This window comes from Phocoena sinus, chromosome 7 (assembly GCF_008692025.1).
Source record: "Phocoena sinus isolate mPhoSin1 chromosome 7, mPhoSin1.pri, whole genome shotgun sequence".
Lineage (NCBI taxonomy): Eukaryota > Metazoa > Chordata > Mammalia > Artiodactyla > Phocoenidae > Phocoena > Phocoena sinus.
The window spans coordinates 66973932-66993552 of record NC_045769.1 but is presented as its reverse complement, the minus strand read 5'-3'; the positions used below and the strand labels follow the sequence as shown (position 1 = coordinate 66993552).

The window sequence follows — 19621 nt, the reverse complement described above, 5'->3', positions numbered from 1 at the left end:
CTTAAAGTCAGAATCTACTCTAGCATCTTCACTTCTACCTTTACTTCTTTTACAAATGTCTTAATGGTTCTTCGTCACCATTACGTTGTTATGTCATATGTTAAAGCCAAAGAGCCAACATGCACTTAGGGCCCTTTATTATCTGGCCCCTGCTTGCCTCTCCGTCAGTATCAATACCCATTTTTCACTGTAGCCATACTGAACTATTGTGAATGCTCTAAACATGCCATCCTGTTTCTGATTTTCATGTGTGTCTTTGGTCTTAATCATCAGCAGGGCAAATACTTATATAGTAATTACCATAGGCTTGGAACTGTTGATCTGAAAGCTCTACTTGTATTAACTCATTTAATCCTCATACAAATTATTATTACCATTTTACAGATGACAAAATTGAGGCAAAGAGGGCTAAGAAACTTTTCAAACTTTCAAAGTTGTTCAGCTAGTAAGCAGTATAGTTGATGTTTGAATCCAGGCAATCTGGCTGCAGAATCTATACTTTTGACCACTTCTCTGTAATACTTCTGCTGTTTGGACTGCCCTATCCCTCTCATTCTTCAAACCCGGATCAGAGTTTACAGTTATAATTGTCCCTGAATCTGCCTATAGAGTTACTCATTCGTTCCTCTATATATTCTGTAATTTGTACTTACTTCTTTTGCTGAGAAAGTCAACCTGGAGGAGCATGAAAAGTGGTTCTGGAGGAGCAAACAAAATACCCGACTCACACATTGCAACTTCTACTATTTTAATGCAGTTCTGAGGGATTCTCTTTGTACCTCAAGTGGCCATCCACCATAGCTCTGGTTCCCATATCCTTCTTTTCCTTCTGAAGCCACCAGCTTATGCTCTAGCTTCAGTCCTTTCTCCTAACAGAGACCACATCCTACTGCTTGTAGCCCCTGGTACGTCACTTCCCCCAGCCCCATTCCTACCCCTGGTTTCCTTGCTGTCAGCCCGGGTATACCTGTGTGTGTGTGTGTGTGTGTGTGTGTGTGTGTGTGTTTAGCTCCCCTTCTCCCCCAATTTGTACAATAAAAACATCTTCATCTTGTTACACAACACCGTTAACTAAAAGTAACTGGGCAAACAATGAAATAAAAAATGTAATCTTTATTCGTTTTGCACATTTTTAATGTTGGTTAGCATCACTTAGGGTAATAGTAGCATTTTCCAGCATGCAGTTCACGAATACAGTTTAAGTAGTTTTAAGAAAAAGTGCCTATAGTTTGCTTCTGTAAGAAACACAAAATGTCCTGACATAACTGACTACGTAAGTTCACTACTCTCTGTTCTTCCAGGAAAAGAAAAAGTTGTGAAACCCGCATTATATTTAGAGCAATCTAGAGCGGCATGACTCCAAAGAAATGAAAACATAAACAGAAGTTAGAAAAAAAGGACAAAAATGAAAAATAAGCACTATCTTCAATCAGTTAGTGTAGGAACTACCAAAAATGTAAGTAAAAATTTATACCTTTTTCCAATTGCAAAGCATAATTTGGATGTGAGTTGTGAACCTATTTTTGCCCTTTAAAATTATGAACTAATCTAAAAGTAGCAAATGTAATAAAAAAGCAGAAATCTACAACTACCCCGTCTTGTTTTCATCTCTTATTTAGCAAATTTCTTCCCTGAAAAAGTACGGTGGACAGAAAGTAAGAAAGTGATTGTGATATCAACCTTAAGATAATTTCCTCTTCATATTTATGTACATAATGCTGAAAAATAAAATAAAATGACTTTTTACAGTACTTATATTTGCTTATAAAACTCTAAACACATTTTAACAGGTTAAGCAGTGCATTTTTTTTAAAACATGTCTGTACAGTCAGGCTATACAACATATGGGATCCACTTAAAATTTAAAAATAACCAAAAAGCTGTTAAAGTGCTGCAAACTATTGCTTAATGACTTAAAGAAATGAGATCTGTTGAGCAATTTCTTTGACTTTACCAGTGACATATGGTTTCTCATAAATGAGATTCTGAGCAGTGCGAGAAACCAGATACAGCAGCATGGTAATTAGAAACATGCATTCATAGCATCCAAGCTATCTATAATGGTACAGAATACATTATGTTACCTGTGTAAAGCTTGCACTCTACATTTCTTGTGGTACATATTTGATGCAATAGATACTGTGCTTAGGTCATTATTTCTTTGCTCAAACGTGCACCACCGGGTAAAATGACTATTTACATAATAAATAGCATTTCATTAACATATACATTGTCAACCTTGCTGCGCTGAAGATGGCTAAACAAAGTGCAGGATTAAGCAGAAATTTATAAAGCGTTCTTTTTGTCAATTCCGTCTTCAGGGGGGAAGCAATACTTATTCAGGTTTTTAAATACAAGAAACAGAAACGTAACACTTATGACTCCAGACATTTGAGTGAAGTTTTCACCTGCTTAGATTTCATGGTCTATCCCCCGCAAAATGATATAGTTGGTCTAGGGGCTGGATTTGACAAGGTCAGCAAAGCACCTCCAATTTTCACCTAATTACCCCTCCCAGAAACATGGATGGAATTTAAGAACTCATTGTTTTCCTCGTGACTTTTTTCATGCATGATCTCTGAGTGTAGCATGCCCTCATGCAAACCACATCTCTGTGCAGATGGGAGGCCATGCAATTACCATAACCCCTGGTGGCATACCTGTTAGAGAGGTCCTTTAGTCTATTTCCCAACAGAAACCCCGTTTACAAAAATAGTCACATATAATAAACAACATATGGACTAAAAAAAAGATGAATCCACTAACAGATTTTGTAAAAATGTGACAAATGTGGCAGTCGAAATGCAAAGAGTGGATACAATTACTACACTAAAGTGTTTCATGTTAAACAACCCCCGAATTATAGGTTTGCACCCCTTTGAACTGGTCCCTACAGTCTGAGTAGCCATTTTGTCTCTTGTCTTCAGCAGTGTCAGCTGGTAGTGAGAACAGTAACCTCCTGTCGAGGTCATCTTCCCTTTTCAGAGTCACAGTTTTCCGACAAGGGGTCACTGTCTGATTGTAGGCACTGACCTTAAGTAGATTTGTGTAAAAACAGTTTGGCATTGACCTCCTAAAGGAGTCCTGTTGACCAGAATACATCACCTTCACAGGCTGTAAACAATTTGTCACCCAGTGATTTTGATTTATTTTTGTTTATTTCCCTTTGGCTTTCTCATCTTTGCCTTCTTGCTCGTGTTTTTCCACGATTGGCTTTGTTACCCGATCGTAGGAGGGTGGACAAGCTGCTGTGGACATGGTCAGATCAGTCTTTTCTGTAATTGAGTTTTCATTTATTCTGTCAATTACCATGTCTTCTTTTATAAGATTAGCCCCATCTTTGATTTTATTTTTGTTATATGTAAATGAAGCTTGCTTTACAGTTCGCTTTAAAAGGTGGCGCCTGTATGCACGCTGAATAATAACAGCAGACACCTCCTCTTGTTTTCGTCTTAAAGTTGTAGTTATTGGCTGATAGGAGACCTTTGATGGGTTGGAAGCCATGAATCGCTCTTCCATCTGTATTCGGAGAGCATCCATCTCTCCACTCTCCCCCAGAACCCGCTTTGTAAAAGCAAATAAGATGTCAAGACAGTGGATCCGGTCCCCACTGACCATGGGCAGATCCATGGCAATGAGCTGGACTTTGTTCGGTTGTGGCAAATTGAGTGGAGGTTCAAGAGCAGCTGCAAACTGAGAGAGTTTTTCAAATTCCATGAACTGGGTGGCATTGGGATCAAACTTCTCCCAAACCTCGTAGAACATCTCAAAGTCATCCTCGCTCAGGGGCTCTGCACTTTCTTCAGTAGCAACACTGAAGTTCTCCAGGATGACAGCGATGTACATGTTCACCACGACCAGAAATGATATGATGATGTAACTGACAAAAAAGAAGATCCCCACAGATGGGTTCCCACAATCTCCCTTAACTGAGCTGCCAGGGTTAACTTTATTAGGGTCACAATCGGGTGGTTTACTGTTGAGAATAGGTGCTAGCAATCCATCCCAGCCAGCAGAGGTGGTAATCTGGAACAGGCAGATCATGCTGTTGCCAAAGGTCTCGAAGTTGAACATGTCATCAATTCCAACCTCCCTCTTAACATAGGCGAAGTTGGACATCCCAAAGATGGCGTAGATGAACATGACCAGGAAGAGCAGGAGGCCGATGTTAAACAACGCAGGAAGGGACATCATCAAAGCAAAGAGCAGCGTGCGGATCCCCTTGGCCCCTTTGATCAGACGCAGGATTCGGCCAATCCTGGCAAGACGGATCACTCGGAACAGGGTAGGTGACACAAAATATTTCTCTATCAGCTCAGCCAGAAACATACCTATGGATAAAAGATCAGAGTATCAACCAGTGAAGAAGTTATCCAGTAAAATAATACTTAAATTTCTGTTAAGGCTCCCAGGTAAAGTTCAGAGTACTGAAATTCAGTTACTTAATCTTCAATGTTATATACAGACAATACATACATATATTATAGATAAACCTTAATTTCGGCATTCAGCATTAAATTCAACTCAGTATTTGCTGTGGACTAAATTCTCTCCACCCCCGCCCCCCACCCACCCTACCACCAAATTCATACATTACAGCCCTAACTCCCCAAGGTGGTAGTATTTGGAGATAGGGCCTTTGGGAGATAATTAAATTTAGATGAGGTCATGAGGTTGGAGCCCTCATGATAGGATTAGTGCCCTTATGAGAAAAGACAATAGAGAGCTTGCTCTCTCTTTCTCCCTGCCACCTGAGGACACAGTGAGAAGACAGCCATCTACCAACCTAGAAGAGAGCTCTCACCAGAAACCCATCATGTTGGCACCTTGACTTGGACTTCTGGCCTCCAGAACTCTGAGAAAATAAGTTTCTCTTGTTTAAGCCACCCAGTCTGTGGTAATTATTATGGCAGTCCAAGGTGACTATGACAATATTCAATTCATTAAGGATTTTATAGTACCTTTTGTCTTTGAGGGATATCTATAGACTAGTTTTAGCTTATACAAAATCCCAAGACTGAATCTAAAAAAACAAATTAAAAATTCTTAAGTCCATCTTAAGAGCAGTAGCCAACAGTATACATACACATGTATAAAAATTCAATGATTTTTTTCTGAAAATGCCAAATCATATATACCCTCTATTTAGTCTTTCCCCATCTAAAAGTATCTGCAGTTTTTAATGCTGTTTTCATCTCTCCATGAACTTGATGCTTCCCTAAGCTTCTACTATAATATTCAAATATATATACATATATATATATATATATATATATATAAAATACATATATATGTATATATATGGTCTGGTGCATTTCTAAAAGGGTTTAAGCTGATGCTCTTTCTGGTTTCCTGTGTCTGACACTGGTCTCTCAGCTCTTTTCCTTAAAGCTTCTTTCTCCATTTGCCTTTAAAATAATGAAATAGTGATTGAGCTGAAAAGGATCTCAAGAAATTAAGTACCTTTGAGTTACACTACCTCACTCTGTAAAGAGTAAGTAAGCATGTGTGTGTGTGTGTGTGTGTGTGAGACAGAGTGAAAGAGAGAGAGAAAGAGAGGTGAATACAACTAAGTACCCTATCCACAATTAATTACACCACAGATTACTGTGGGAATCAAAGGCTACATACAACATATGAGTTGGATAGAAAATCAACTTCTTCAGAGGGGGGAATGGCATAAAAATCTGCCTAACGGAGGCACCCCCTATTGGATGGTAAAATATTGACCCAATCATATTATTATCTGGTTTAGGAAAGAATGAATACTTCAGGCCCACAGGCAGACTTCTTCACTTCACTGGAGCTAGAGTTGTATCTTGAATGAGATGAGCTATGGGTCACGTGATCTGTTTAACATTCCAGACTTTGAAGTGTATGACTGATGAAATGATGTTCCATGCCACATCACTTCTTTTGTGCATCATTACTAGAAATTTCAAGGTAATCTACAAAATATCCCATACCCTGCATTAAAGAACTTACCATCTGCAATTGCTGACATGTTGTTCTTAGCTTTATTCTCTTTTCACTCTATGCTCTTCCTTATTTGCCACCAGCTTCCACTCCTGTATACATGCTAATGACTCTGTGTCTATGTCTTTGATGCACTGTCTCTCCTGAGTACCGGACTAAATTTCTAGTCCTCCCTTCAACACAGCTATTTAGATATTGTATAGACTATTCAATCTCAACAAGTCAAAAACATTTCAATCTTAGTTAACAGCACATTTCTAGTTCAAATGAATGAGACTTTGGTATATTGACAAATAATATACCTAGTCTAAAATGCACAGAATAGGATACAATACTCTATGCATAGCAGGAGCCTCATTTTGTAAGAAAGAGAAACACACCAGTATGAAATACATCAAAATTTTCACAGTGGTTTTCTCTGAGTGGTCAGATAACCTCTAATTTAAACTTGATTAGTCTAACTTTTACTCTTATTGAGCTGAACTTAAGAGACCTGAAATAATTCTTACCTACAATGGAGAGAATGACAACCACAAAATCAAAAATATTCCAGCCTATGGTAAAATAATAATGGCGGAGGGAGATGAGCTTCAGCACACATTCTCCAGTGAACAGCACAATGAACACCAGGTTGATACGTGACAAAATGCTAGTCACATATTCACTCTGATCGTCAGTTTCCACCATCATTGTGACCATGTTGAGACAGATGAGAATCATGATGCTTATGTCAAAAACTTGTCTGGTTACGAAGTCAAAGACCATTCCTTGAAATTTGTTCTGTAGAGAATCAGAAATGCTTTTAGCAACAGAGGTGTTTCCCTGTGCACATTAGCTTCTACATAAGTATTTTCTGCACTAACTGACTGTCTAGTATTATACCTAGGAAACACTGGCCCTGAATTTTGTAAAAGATGGTTGATAGCACATTGTTCTTTAATTTAGTTACCTAAATTGCTATTTACCAAAATGTATTCCACAGAATAACAATCCCTTGTCAAAAGGGGATTTCTGATAAGAAACACTGCATACTATACGCTTCTCTGAGAGGCACAAAATGCATATTGATGTATTAAAATTATGAGAAATTAAGAAACCTGCTTAATTTTGTTATACCAGAATTTCCCATGATCAGTTGGACCATGAAGCAGTTTCAAAATATAGTATCTAATAACATTCCACTTGCCTTATTCTCAAAGAATTGTTAGAGGGAACTTGTCATTTTCATGACACACCTATAACATTATGCATTTAAAATCCATGTGTGGCAATACTGATGCTCTTCCACCAACCAGTCTTTGCTGACATTGTCACACACAGAATGCTGAGGCTACACAGGGATAATCAGGCCAGAATGACATTCCTTATGCTTTGATGTCACAAATTCATGTCCCTTGTCACTGATCTGTGGTTCTGCTCCCTGGTTCTGCCACTGTCATTCACTACAGGCCATTGTCTGGCCCATGTCCCTAGGCCACTGAGGAACTTTGAGGACATCGTCTATCTTACATTTTTACTATACATAGCTGACTCATTTTTACTTCCAGTGTTAAGGCTTAACAGAGGACAGTATATGTTTTTCATCATTCTCAAGAAGGCAGGTGTTGGCTAGCACAATATGAATATGAATGTTCACTAGCATTTTATTCCCTAAAGCACCCCAGGAGTTGTTTTAACCTCATAGATCATCATCATAAAAATCAGTACAATGTGGGATAAGGCTCCTCCGTTTCACGGCAGTCGTCTCATTGGTTCATCATGGAAACATGACATTTGGTTATTTATCATCATGAATTGTACTTATTGACTCTGACTTCTGTAGACATTAGTAATTTCTAACTTTATAGCCTTATATATGAATATTAGATACTAGCAGTCTTTCCTTCTCCAAAACAACTGGTACCTCTAATGAAAAATAAATGGAAGTAAGGTGTTCTTTCACTCAACAATTCATCAACTTGTTAATCTATCAGAAAACTGCATGTTTTTAAACCCCATCCAAGATTACTCTTCTCTCTAAAATTATTTGGCAATTATTCTTGAGTTATATGATCAAATTCCTTGTGCATATCACACTGCCTATGTGTCCTTGGCCATTTTTTTTTTTCCTTTTCCATTTTGTTTGGATTCTAGTTGTGTAATTCTAAACGGCTTGAAGATAAGGGTGCATTTTCTGTTTCTTCTTTTTCCTTTTGGTCTCTCTCTTTAAAAAATAATTTTTACCATTACCATAAAAGATATGAATTAATGATGCTCTAAAAGTGGGAGAAATCTTTGCTGCTGGAAACGTTAGCTACTATCTCTTCTGTGAGAAAACCCATGCTAGTTTTGTTTTTATATTTTTTTCCCCCATATCATTTGATATTTCTTACCCCTGGTCGAGGTATAGGCTTTTGAGGCTTTTTTGATCCTAACTTTTTCATTGCATTATAGTATTTCTTCTGTTCTTCTGTCATAAAGATGTCTTGACCTCCAAAGTATAGAAAAGAAAAATCAAAACTGGTTAAAACTGTGTCCCTTTGTACATAGTTTTTTAATATTAAACTTAAAATAGGAAAGGGACAACTAAAAAAGGCAATGCAAAATTCAACCAATTAGCATAATTATACCTGGGATTTTAAATTTGAAAAATTAAAACATTTTTAGATACTATAATCTTATTTACTTCCCACAAACATCCAAAATTGACTTTATTGTTTTCACTATTATTTTATGGAGGAAAAATTCCCAGAATCTGAGAGGTTAAGTATTTTACCCAAGACCGTAAACTCAGGAAGTAGTACAATTTGATTCACTGAGACACTAAATACATGGTTCCTTTCACTACACACACTGCCTTTCAGAAGGTAAAGACAATGATTTTCTTATTCATATGTAGCAAAGAGTTACAGTAGGTATATTGCATGATGGTTTAGAGTTACTCATAAAAAGCCACTTTCACTCTGCCAAGAATTGGAGCAAAAGGATGGAAAGGAAACTGGCCAAGTCAGTAGATGACTTAGGGGAAAAGTCAGAGGTCATACGTATGGCAGGTATGTGATATGATAGGCCAGTAGGTACAGAGGATTAGACCTCAGGTTAATAAGTGAAACGAAATAGCTTGATAATGACAACAGAGTAATATCAGTAATAATAAAGGGGGCTAAGGGACAGAAATGATCCATAAGTGAGAGTCTCATCCAATGAAAGCACTCGTATAATAAGAAAACAGACTGAGCAAGTGAGATGAAGGATCAGTACACAAAGGAAGAAAAATAAACGGCAAAAATAAAGGCCTCAAAGACATATTCAAACCTACTAGTCATAAAAGACATGAAAATTAAATACAATTTTCATTTTTCAAATATCAAGTACCAAAAAACAGAGAGAATGTTTGATGCCAGTGGAACAGCAGTGACCTGAGCACATCTATACGCTTTTTCTTTTTTTTTAACATCTATATTGGAGTATAATTGCTTTACAATGATGTGTTAATTTCTGCTTTATAACAAAGTGAATCAGTTATACATATACATATGTTCCCATATTTCTTCCCTCTTGCGTCTCCCTCTCACCCTCCCTATCCCACCCCTCTAGGTTGTCACAAAGCACCGAGCTGATCTCCCTGTGCTATGCGCCTGCTTCCCACTAGCTATCTATTTTACGTTGGGTAGTGTACATATGTCCATGCCACTCTCTCACTTTGTCACAGATTACCCTTCCCACTCCCCATATCCTCAAGTCCACTCTCTAGTAGGTGTGTGTCTTTATTCCTGTCTTACCCCTAGATTCTTCATGACCCTTTTTTTTCCTTAGATTCCATATATATGTGTTAGCATACTGTATTTGTCTCTCTCTTTCTGACTTACTTCACTCTGTACAACAGACTCTAGGTCCACCCACCTCACTACAAATAACTCAATTTCGTTTCTTTTTATGGCTGAGTAATATTCCATTGTATATATGTGCCACATCTTCTTTATCCATTCATCCGATGATGGACACTTAGGTTGATTCCATGTCCTGGCTATTGTAAATAATGCTGCAGTGAACATTGTGGTACATGACTCTTTTGGAATTATGGTTTTCTCAGGGTATATGCCCAGTAGTGGGATGGCTGGGTCGTATGGTAGTTCTATTTGTAGTTTTTTAAGGAACCTCCATACTGTTCTCCATAGTGGCTGTATCAATTTACATTCCCACCAACACTGCGAGAGTGTTCCCTTTTCTCCACACCCTCTCTAGCATTTATTGTTTCTAGATTTTTTGATGATGGCCATTCTGACCAGTGTGAGATGATATCTCATTGTAGTTTGGATTTGCATTTCTCTAATGATTAATGATGTTGAGCATTCTTTCATGTTCTCGTTGGCAATCTGTATATCTTCTTTGGAGAAATGTCTATTTAGGTCTTCTGCCCATTTTTGGATTGGGTTGTTTGTTTTTTTTGATATTGAGCTGCATGAGCTGTTTGTAAATTTTGGAGATTAATCCTTTGTCAGTTGCTTCATTTGCAAATATTTTCTCTCATTCTGAGGGTTGTCTTTTGGTCTTGTTTATGGTTTCCTTTGCTGTGCAAAAGCTTTGAAGTTTCATTAGGTCCCCTTTGTTTATTTTTGTTTTTATTTCCATTTCTCTAGGAGGTGGGTCAAAAAGGATCTTGCTATGATTTCTGTCGTAGTGTTCTGCCTATGTTTTCCTCTAAGAGTTTGACACTTTCTGGCCTTACATTTAGGTCTTTAATCCATTTTGAGTTTATTTTTGTGTATGGTGTTAGGGAGGACTCTAATTTCATACTTTTACATGTACCTGTCCAGTTTTCCCAGCACCACTTATTGGGAGTATGAGTGGGCATGTTACCTGGGGAAAGCAAAACACTTTACTCTTGGAATTTATCTTAAAGAAATCATTAAAGGCTCAAATTTTTTTGGCACAAAGACTTTTGACCAGGCACTATTTAAATTATTAAAGATTAGAAACAACCTAAATCATCAATCTATTGGAAAATGGTTAAGAAAATTATGATAATATGAAGACTTAACAAAATGGGAAAATACTTATGTTAACTCAAAAAAATTTATAATTATAGACCAAATAATTTCAATAACAAGGATATGTGTAGAAAAAGTTTGAACAGAAAAACATAAAATGTGAATAGTAGTTACTCCTGAGTAATGATATTTCTTCACTTTCTGTGTTTTTGATAATATGCATATATAACTGGGGTGATAAAATGGGCTTCATAAGTGATAATAATTAATAAAGAACTGTTCAATTCAAGTCTGGAACTGATAGTTTGTAATTAACATCAGGGAGAATGAAGTGGGAATACATAAAACAAACCAAAAAAGAATTTAAAAATGTGAAAAGAAACACTAGAAGAAGCTTACCTCTCATGCCTAATTTACTGCAAAGATTTTAAACGTTTTTGCTGGAAAATATATTTCAAGGAGGTAAGTTGTAAAGATAAAACAACAGGTTGACTCTGGGAAACAGGTGTATGCCTGGGTTCTCTTCTAGTTCTTTTTTTAATAATTCTTTTTCAAAAGAGAAAATGTGGTACCTGAGTATTTTTTCTTTAAAAAGGAGAGAGATTTTGTGAACCTATGCACAGGAGAATGGAATACACTCATTCTTGGCTTTTTATACCATGAAAGACATGGGCAGTGAATGGCAGAGGGGGAGGATGCAGAAATAGATTTTAATATATAATCCCATTTGGTTTCTGAGTTAAAGTACTCATTTGGTGTTGAAAACCCTTCAAATAATTTATTATCTCAGTGGGAGAGAAAATATTAGAAATACTTATCTTCTTCTTTTGCTGGTTGAAATTATCTATGATGACACCAATAAACAGGTTCAAGGTGAAGAAGGACCCAAAGATGATGAAAATAACAAAGTAAAGATACATGTATAGACTTTCCTCATACTTAGGCTGGAGTTCCACCTACAAAAGGAGAATATTTTGTAAGATATTACAATACATTTGATGCTGGTAGTCACTGGTGTTTTTCATGAGAATAGAAAAGAAAATTTCTAGTAACACTTAAGCAGTACTTTATTTCCTCTAAATCAGCTACCTCTAAAAAATAAATCTCTGAAATTAGCCTTTAGGATAATTTTTTATGTGAAAAACAGAGTGTTCTCATGTGAAAAATACAGTATGATGATTTTGAAATGTATTTTTTTTCTAACTATAAATACAACTAATACCTTGCCATTTGGACAGTAGTGTACTAAATTTGGGAATTTTTAAGGTATTGCATTTTAATAATTTAAAAATTAATAGTGAAAAAAATTTTACATCAGTAAATATGCATAGACTATTTCAATGATTATTTTAGAAATAATCATTCCTGATGCATGAATTTATTTAGCAAAGAAGAATTGAGTTACTTATTTCGATGTTTGGCATCCTGCCTATAACATTATGACATTCATTGAATTTTTCAGATTGAGGAGACATAATTGGACATGCTATCTGCTAAATCCTCAACTGATAATTTAATCTCTAGATTGTACTCATCATAAATAAGCATTTGAGCTTTTACTTAGCACTTAGTAAAGAGGTAAAGGAGTCACTATAGATAGTGCCCTAATAGATTCATGTCCTCCTAAAGATAACAGAGTTAAAAACCAACCAAACGCACAAAACAAACACAATAAGTAACAAAGTGAAATAACTCATCTCTGGAGGATATCAAGAAAGTACTCAACATAAAACTAAAGCCACATATGGGAAATGCACATCAAGGAAGATAAAAGTGTGCTTATCAGATCAGTTTAAAGATTCCAGGGGTAAAGTTCATTCTTCATGATTATAGAAGATGGCACTTCAGAATGGAAAGATAAAGAGAAAATACTAAATTTTACAAATTTTGAAGAGCAGAGTTGGAATGAGCATGGATTTCAGTTCTCTTCTTGAAGCCTGAAAAAGACTATTGTAGGATAAATCAAAAAAGTAGGTCTTAGGTGATAGAAACTTAAAGGAAACTGTTGATCACAGAAATGATAACAGTCTCTGTAAAGGCTCCAGTAAATTTAAGGATGCTATAATCATATAAAAGAATGGATTTTAAAGTGACTATTACAGAAATCTAATTCTGCCTAGACAACATCCCTAACTTGTCTAATGTGGAGGGTAAACTACTGATGGTAACCATGTATTTCTTCACATTTGCTCCAGCATGCCAATATTATTATTGATTATATAATTGGTAGATAAAAAGGAAACAAAATAGAAAAATAGTTAATAGACGGATATTTGTTAGTTATTAAATATACTCATGTGTTACATTAGTTTGACTTCCATTTTGATATATCTTACTAAGATCTTTCTGATAAATACTTGAGTATTAACTTGAGTCATACTTTTCCCTTTTTAAAAATTCATTGTAGAATCATTCCATTTAGCTGCTATGCTCTGTTAATTTTAGTGCCTAACCAATATTGTGAAAAGACTTAGGATGTAAAGAATACTTACATTTCTGGAATCAACTGCTGCGTACATTATATCCATCCATCCCTTAAATGTGGCCTATTAAAAAGGACATGCATGTTTTACTTTGGAGTAAAAATAATTCAGATCTGATGTTTAATAAATATTCTTCCTGATATATTTCTTTAAAAGGAACATTTTTAAAAGACATCTCAAAACAAATTTTACATGGATTTTGGACCAACAATATCTCAGTAAGTCTCTTCATTTCTAGACCATATAATAAACAGAATGGTCATTTGATATATCTTCCTGCTTGATAACCAACTCACAAATACTTCTCAGTTCTTTTTATTTATTATTTTGTAACATCTTTATTGGAGTATAATTGCTTTACAATGGTGTGTTAGTTTCTGCTTTATAACAAAGTGAATAAGTTATACATATACATATGTTCCCATATCTCTTCCCTCTTGCGTCTCCCTCCTTCCCAATCATGCAATATAAAGTGCTATCAAGATTTGGCGGAATACTTTTAGAAAGCTTTACAAATGCCAACACATTTGGCAATGTTTGTAGCAGCAAAACAACTACAACTTAGACCTGATGATCATCCACTAAAATCTATCTACAAGGTGACAAAGCGACTGAAAGGTTATGATTTCTCTTTATTGTAACACTCTAAGGATCATACAGGTATACAAAAAGTCAGTTGCAACTAACATTTTAAGAATTTTAAAGCATAACATCTAGAAATAATCCTATATTCCACTTTCTTCTCTGTAATTTTTTAAAATAATACTCCTTTTTTTTTTTCTGTTCATTTGTTTTGTTTTGTTTTTGGGGGGTTTTTTTGGCCATGCCACATGGCATGTGGGATATTAGTTCCCCAACCAGGGATTGAACCCTCGCCACCTGCGTTGGAAGCACGGAGTCTTAACCACTGGACCGCCAGGGAGTCCCTCTTTGTAATTTTTGATGAGAGTGAGTTAATTTGGGTAAGAAAAGTGAAAAATAGTACACTTGGTATTCCAAGTGTAATAACTTACAGTAATTTGTTACTTGCCCTAGGACATGAATTTTGAGCCCTACGGGCCTGAGAGGATTATTCCTTAGTGAGCAAATCTAGCAAAAAGCTTTCAGCATCTGTATCTCAACACATCTTTGTTTTTATAACACTAACACTTGTGAAGTGGTAGATGTCATGGGAAGAAAGCCAAGTAAGAGTGGTTGTGATGGCAGTGAAGAGAAAGTAAAGTTTCTTAGCTAGAAAATAGAACTTATTTGTCTATCAAAGAGGGAAATGTTGAATGTGTCAATGGCTGAGGTCAATGATAGAACAAGTTCATCACACACTAGGTACAGGAACAGAAAAACAGTGATTCAAGGAATCATTTCAATGAATTGCTAATCAACAGAGATGATTCTGTATAAAGCCAAGAATAAATCAGTACTTCAGTAGCAGAATTTATTTAATGGCTTCATACAGGATCTTTACCCCTTGTTTAGCATTTTAAGGGACTGCTTGAAATTTTCAATGTTTCTTTCTCAATTTTATGGAGGAAGTGATATAAATTAGTGATATTTACAAGTGTGGTTATTAGTTAAGCGTTAGGATAAGGGCCCAAGGAAATATCATCATGTGTCTATGCTAATATTTAAAGAAATCATACTTGCCAGATTATAAAAATCTCTATTTTAATTGTATAAGCGTTCAGAGTAAGTCAGAAACATCTACAAGAGAAATAAGAATTTCTAACAAGAAGGTGGAAAGAACTTGTAAAATAATCACAGTACTGACACCTCTGAAAGAGATGCAGGAGGATTTTGACCAGTCCAGGATTGTTTGCTTAATCTCCTGGCTGAACAACTGAAAACACAACCCTGGTGAAACAAAATAGATTTCTTCCCTAAAGACTCTGCAGAACCACAGGAAAGAACTTATGCAGCTTTTTTTTTTTTTTAAGATGAGTTTTCAGTGGCCAAAATAGAACAGTATTTTTACAATGTTTTTCAAACGACCTAGACTCTGTTTTTACCCACTGCTCTCTTGTGATGCAGCTGCAGTCAGAAGCAGCATCAAATGAAAATGTTTAAGAGGCCACCATCTTTTTACATTTTTATAAATTGTGAACTATGTTTCAGTCTTAAAGACCCAGTAGTGAAAACATCAATAGTTAGAGAAAAAAAAAAAGACTTAAGTAATTGTGCTGAAGGACATTTGGGGTGAGACAACAGCTGCTTGTGTTTGATTTCTGTGTCTGAGTGTTACCTGGTATTATTTCATTTTGCTATGAGGATCTAAACCTAAAACCTAAATATCATTTCCCAATCTTCAATCCAAATGATACAACTCAGTAGCAGTTAATTTAATTCCCACCAATTTGTTACAATCCAATCAGGTGTGTTAAGGGTGTATGTTTGCGGGGAGGGGGTGATCCATCAGTGAAACAAGCTTTCCAATCGCAATAGGAAAAATAATAGCAAATTTATTGATTTATTAATTAACTTGTTCACATGGGAAGAGAGAGTAATATGAGAAGAAAAAAAGACCTTTGGAAAGAACTAAAATACCTGGCCACTATCAACTAAAATACCTGGCCACTATCAACTATGTCTGCACTGTTTAAATATACTGACATTTCCACCCATCTGGGCTCATGAACTTGTACTAACAAATCAAAATTAGAAAAAAGGAAATATGTTATAAAATTTCTTCTTAGTAACTAAATAATAGCTGTATATCATTACTTTGTTATTATTCCAAACAATAAACACATTTCAGAGAAAAGAGTGTTCACTTACAACTTGAAGCAAAGAGAGATACCCAAATCCTACATTATCAAAGTTTACTTTCACATTTTTCCATCGGGCAGTCTCATTTCTTTCTATTAGTATTAGGCAATCAGAATGATTATTCACTTCGCTGATGTCAAACATGTCACCAGTTGTGGTGTTAACACAGTGGTAGAATTTGCCAGCAAACAAATTTACGCCCATGATGCTGAAAATTAGCCAGAATATAAGACAAACCAGAAGCACATTCATGATGGATGGAATTGCTCCTAAAAGGGCATTCACAACCACCTAATACACAAACGGAAAAAAAGAAAAGTCAGAATTCTTGTTGGTTAAAAGAAAAGACATTCCCCTAGTAATCTTTAGTCATTCTTTTTTTTTTTTTTACTATCAAGATTATTCTAAGATATTTAAAAGCAAAGTAAAAATGTCTTAAAATGAAATACATTCTTTCATAAGCAATACATTTAGGGAAATGAATTTAGATAGTATATCAAAGATAAAGTTTTTAAAAAGAGAGGAGAAAGTACTGAAAAGTTAAAGGGAAAACAAAATCAGAGGAATTTGCTGTCAGATGAAGTCAGAAAAGTTTTTATTAGAAAAAGTAAGAATTCCTAACAGAGAAAATTAACTCATTAAAAAAGGCAGTATATTAAAGAATGAAACTAAAATGTTGGGACAAGAGTTGATTTGATTGATATATTTTACTAAACTAAAAATTCAGATGTATAAATATAAAAAATTATTAAATACCTAATATAATTTTGTCCTTAATTATTCATGCATTGCTATGACTAATAATAATTTTTGCATAAGAAGCAAGACAATTTAGCATTATGTATTTCATTAGATCATCACATCGTTTATTTCAAGCTCCAGTCATATCAGTTGTTTCATTTACTGAGTTTAATTTGATAAACTTATTTTAAATGAAACATAGTAGAAATCAGTTTCTTAGGAAAATAAGAAAAGGAGGGATGCCATTTTTGGGATGATAGCTCCTAAATCTGATGTGATTATATCAAGTTCTGTGCTAAATAATTAGCTTTTTTTTTTTTTTTAATGGAAGCATTTTTGCCCCTCTTATCTTTATTCCTGGACCACAAATTAAAACTCTGAGTTTTTATATTCAGCAACACTGTAGGGAGGACTGTCCTTGCTTCCTTCTCTACAGTGCCCATTAGAGATGCACATGAGTAGCTAAGAGAGAGATAAACACAGGCCCTAAAATGCTCCTAAGTGGCGGATGATGCCTCAGACTTGAACATTCATAGCTAAGTTGAACTCTACCTGTGTACCTCTAAGATTCTTGTCAATCTGAAAGTGGGCCAAAGGCAATAATAAAACCATTAATGACAAAGAGGGGAATGAGAATAAAAAAGTGAAGTCAGTTGAATTATCTAGGCAGATCCAGATGATGTGAGCTATGCAGCCTACCAAGCTGACACATGGCACCTCACCTTTATCTCATGTGGCCGTTGCATTAATACAACTGAATGAATAAGTCTTTATTTTATACTTCACTTTAAATGTGTGGATACACTTAGATTTCTTTGGATTCAAGATATGAAAGCTGAAATCAAGTTATTATTTATTTCCCTCCTTTTCCAAACATTTTGCCTACCAGCCAGATTAAAAAGCTTTTTCTACTGTGTATACACAAAGCACATGTTAAAATGCATTTTTTTTTTTTTTTTTTTTTTACCTACAACACCCAATTTAGCCCATGAACAGAACACTGGCTACCTACACCTATTTCTTGAATTCTTTTCACATCAATCTGTAGGTCTCACACTTTTTTCTTCCAAACCTTTCTCACCCCTATCACTTCTCCATTTTCATGATCGCCACCCTAGTTCTGACATCTGTTAGTACATACTTGTACCATTTTCAGAGTCTTCCAATTTCCTCCTTCCTTTCATTCATATAAGATGAATTAATCTCCAACTCTCATTTAAAATTATTTAATGGCTTCCCACTGATTATCAAACATTTTCCTTACCTTGATGTTCAAATCACTTCTCAATCTGCATTTCTAGTTTTAACTTCCCTAGCCGCCTAGCCTTCATGCCAATCCAACTAATGTAATTACCATGTGCTAATAACATTACCAGAGAATTGAGATGCCCTTTCCTTTGAAATTCCGTATCCACTACCTACCCTTCTGAAACATTCTCTCTTCTCACAAGCTGTAGTTTAAGCAGCACTTCTGTCATGGAGCCTCACTTCACCTCTCAGTTTAGCCTCCAGAAGAGAGATGAGTGTTTCCTCTTTTGAATTCAAAAATCAGAATTCCAGCACTGGACAGGACTATAGAGATACTTTACTACTGCATTCTCATTTGGCAAATGAGAAGAATGAGCTAAGCTAGGTTAAGTTCAGAATGTAGACTAGAAATGGCACCTAGTGCTTCTTCTACTCGACCTCACTAATTTTCCTTAGAGTCACTCGTACTTATCCGGTACCCAGATTGCTCTGTGTTAGAGTTAATGAATGGCATTCCTGTAATCTTGACAGATGGTAGGCTTTTTTTTTTTTTAATTTAAGATGAAAAAATATATTTGTGAATTCTCCAAGCCTTTGAGTGCCTTGAATACAGGAATATAGCAGGTGCTTTGAATACAGGACTACAAAAATGGTGATTGAATGAATGAATGAAGTAAAGGTTAGCTTAGCATTTATTGATCAAAACATAATCTTTAAATGCTATTTCTGGATATGGGATGAGAATAAAGAGCTGAACACAAAATAATTTGAGGTTAGCTAATAAGTCCGAGGGGTTTCTTTTGAAACTGGGGATTGGATTTGCACTAAAATTAACTCTATGTAATTCATGATATAAGCAGCAGTGCCTTTCAAGGTACATTTACAATGGTTGGCATACATTTGGCCCAGAGAAAACGTTTATTTTTATGAAGATAAAAGGATTTACTATACAAAGGTCCATTCATATTTAAAATCTCATTAAATTAGGCAATGAAGGATGAGAGAAAGGACTGTCTTTTCCCAAGAGCCCCAAGCCCTTCCTTGGTTCAGCACAGAGGGAGGGGTATTAACTCCTTTCTGGCTCTAGGGAACTGCAGTAATTGGTTCCCAGGTGGTGAAGGCACTAGACAGAACTGGACTAAACAAGTTGGAAAGAACAAATTGAAGTTTCAGGCTGCATAAAAGGAGGTTCTAAGAAAGGAACTATCTTAATGAATTAATACTAGAGGTTGCTTCTCACAAATGTTTTGCAAAACATCATCAAAATAGAATTTCTGTATTCTACCACACAACTCACTCCTACAGAAACTCTTTCTGTCTCTGGTTCATTATCTGCTTTTTAAGCAAATCAACATGAAATGAGGGATTGACAATTAAATATGCAAATTAATGTTGGGAATTTTGATACATGCAGAAATGTCCTCTTGTCTGAATTAATTGTCT

At 35.6% G+C, this 19621-nt stretch overlaps 1 protein-coding gene across 7 annotated transcripts in view; it reads right to left on the bottom strand.

Annotated features, from left to right (window-relative positions):
* Nucleotides 1-676: 676 nt before the first annotated feature.
* LOC116756548 (sodium channel protein type 1 subunit alpha) overlaps nt 677-19621 on the bottom strand; it is a 164164-nt gene continuing 145219 nt past the window's right edge. For 5 of the 7 annotated variants that reach the window (XM_032637092.1, XM_032637091.1, XM_032637093.1 and 2 more), the window contains exons 22-27: nt 16199-16480; nt 13439-13492; nt 11765-11902; nt 8349-8453; nt 6486-6756; nt 677-4331 (exon numbers count right to left, since the gene is read on the bottom strand). In XM_032637092.1, coding sequence (XP_032492983.1) covers nt 3157-4331; nt 6486-6756; nt 8349-8453; nt 11765-11902; nt 13439-13492; nt 16199-16480 — 2025 coding nt within the window. In that variant the 3' untranslated portion in view covers nt 677-3156. The remainder of the gene's footprint in view (nt 4332-6485; nt 6757-8348; nt 8454-11764; nt 11903-13438; nt 13493-16198; nt 16481-19621) is intronic. The other 2 variants (XM_032637097.1, XM_032637098.1) reach the window with 1 other exon arrangement.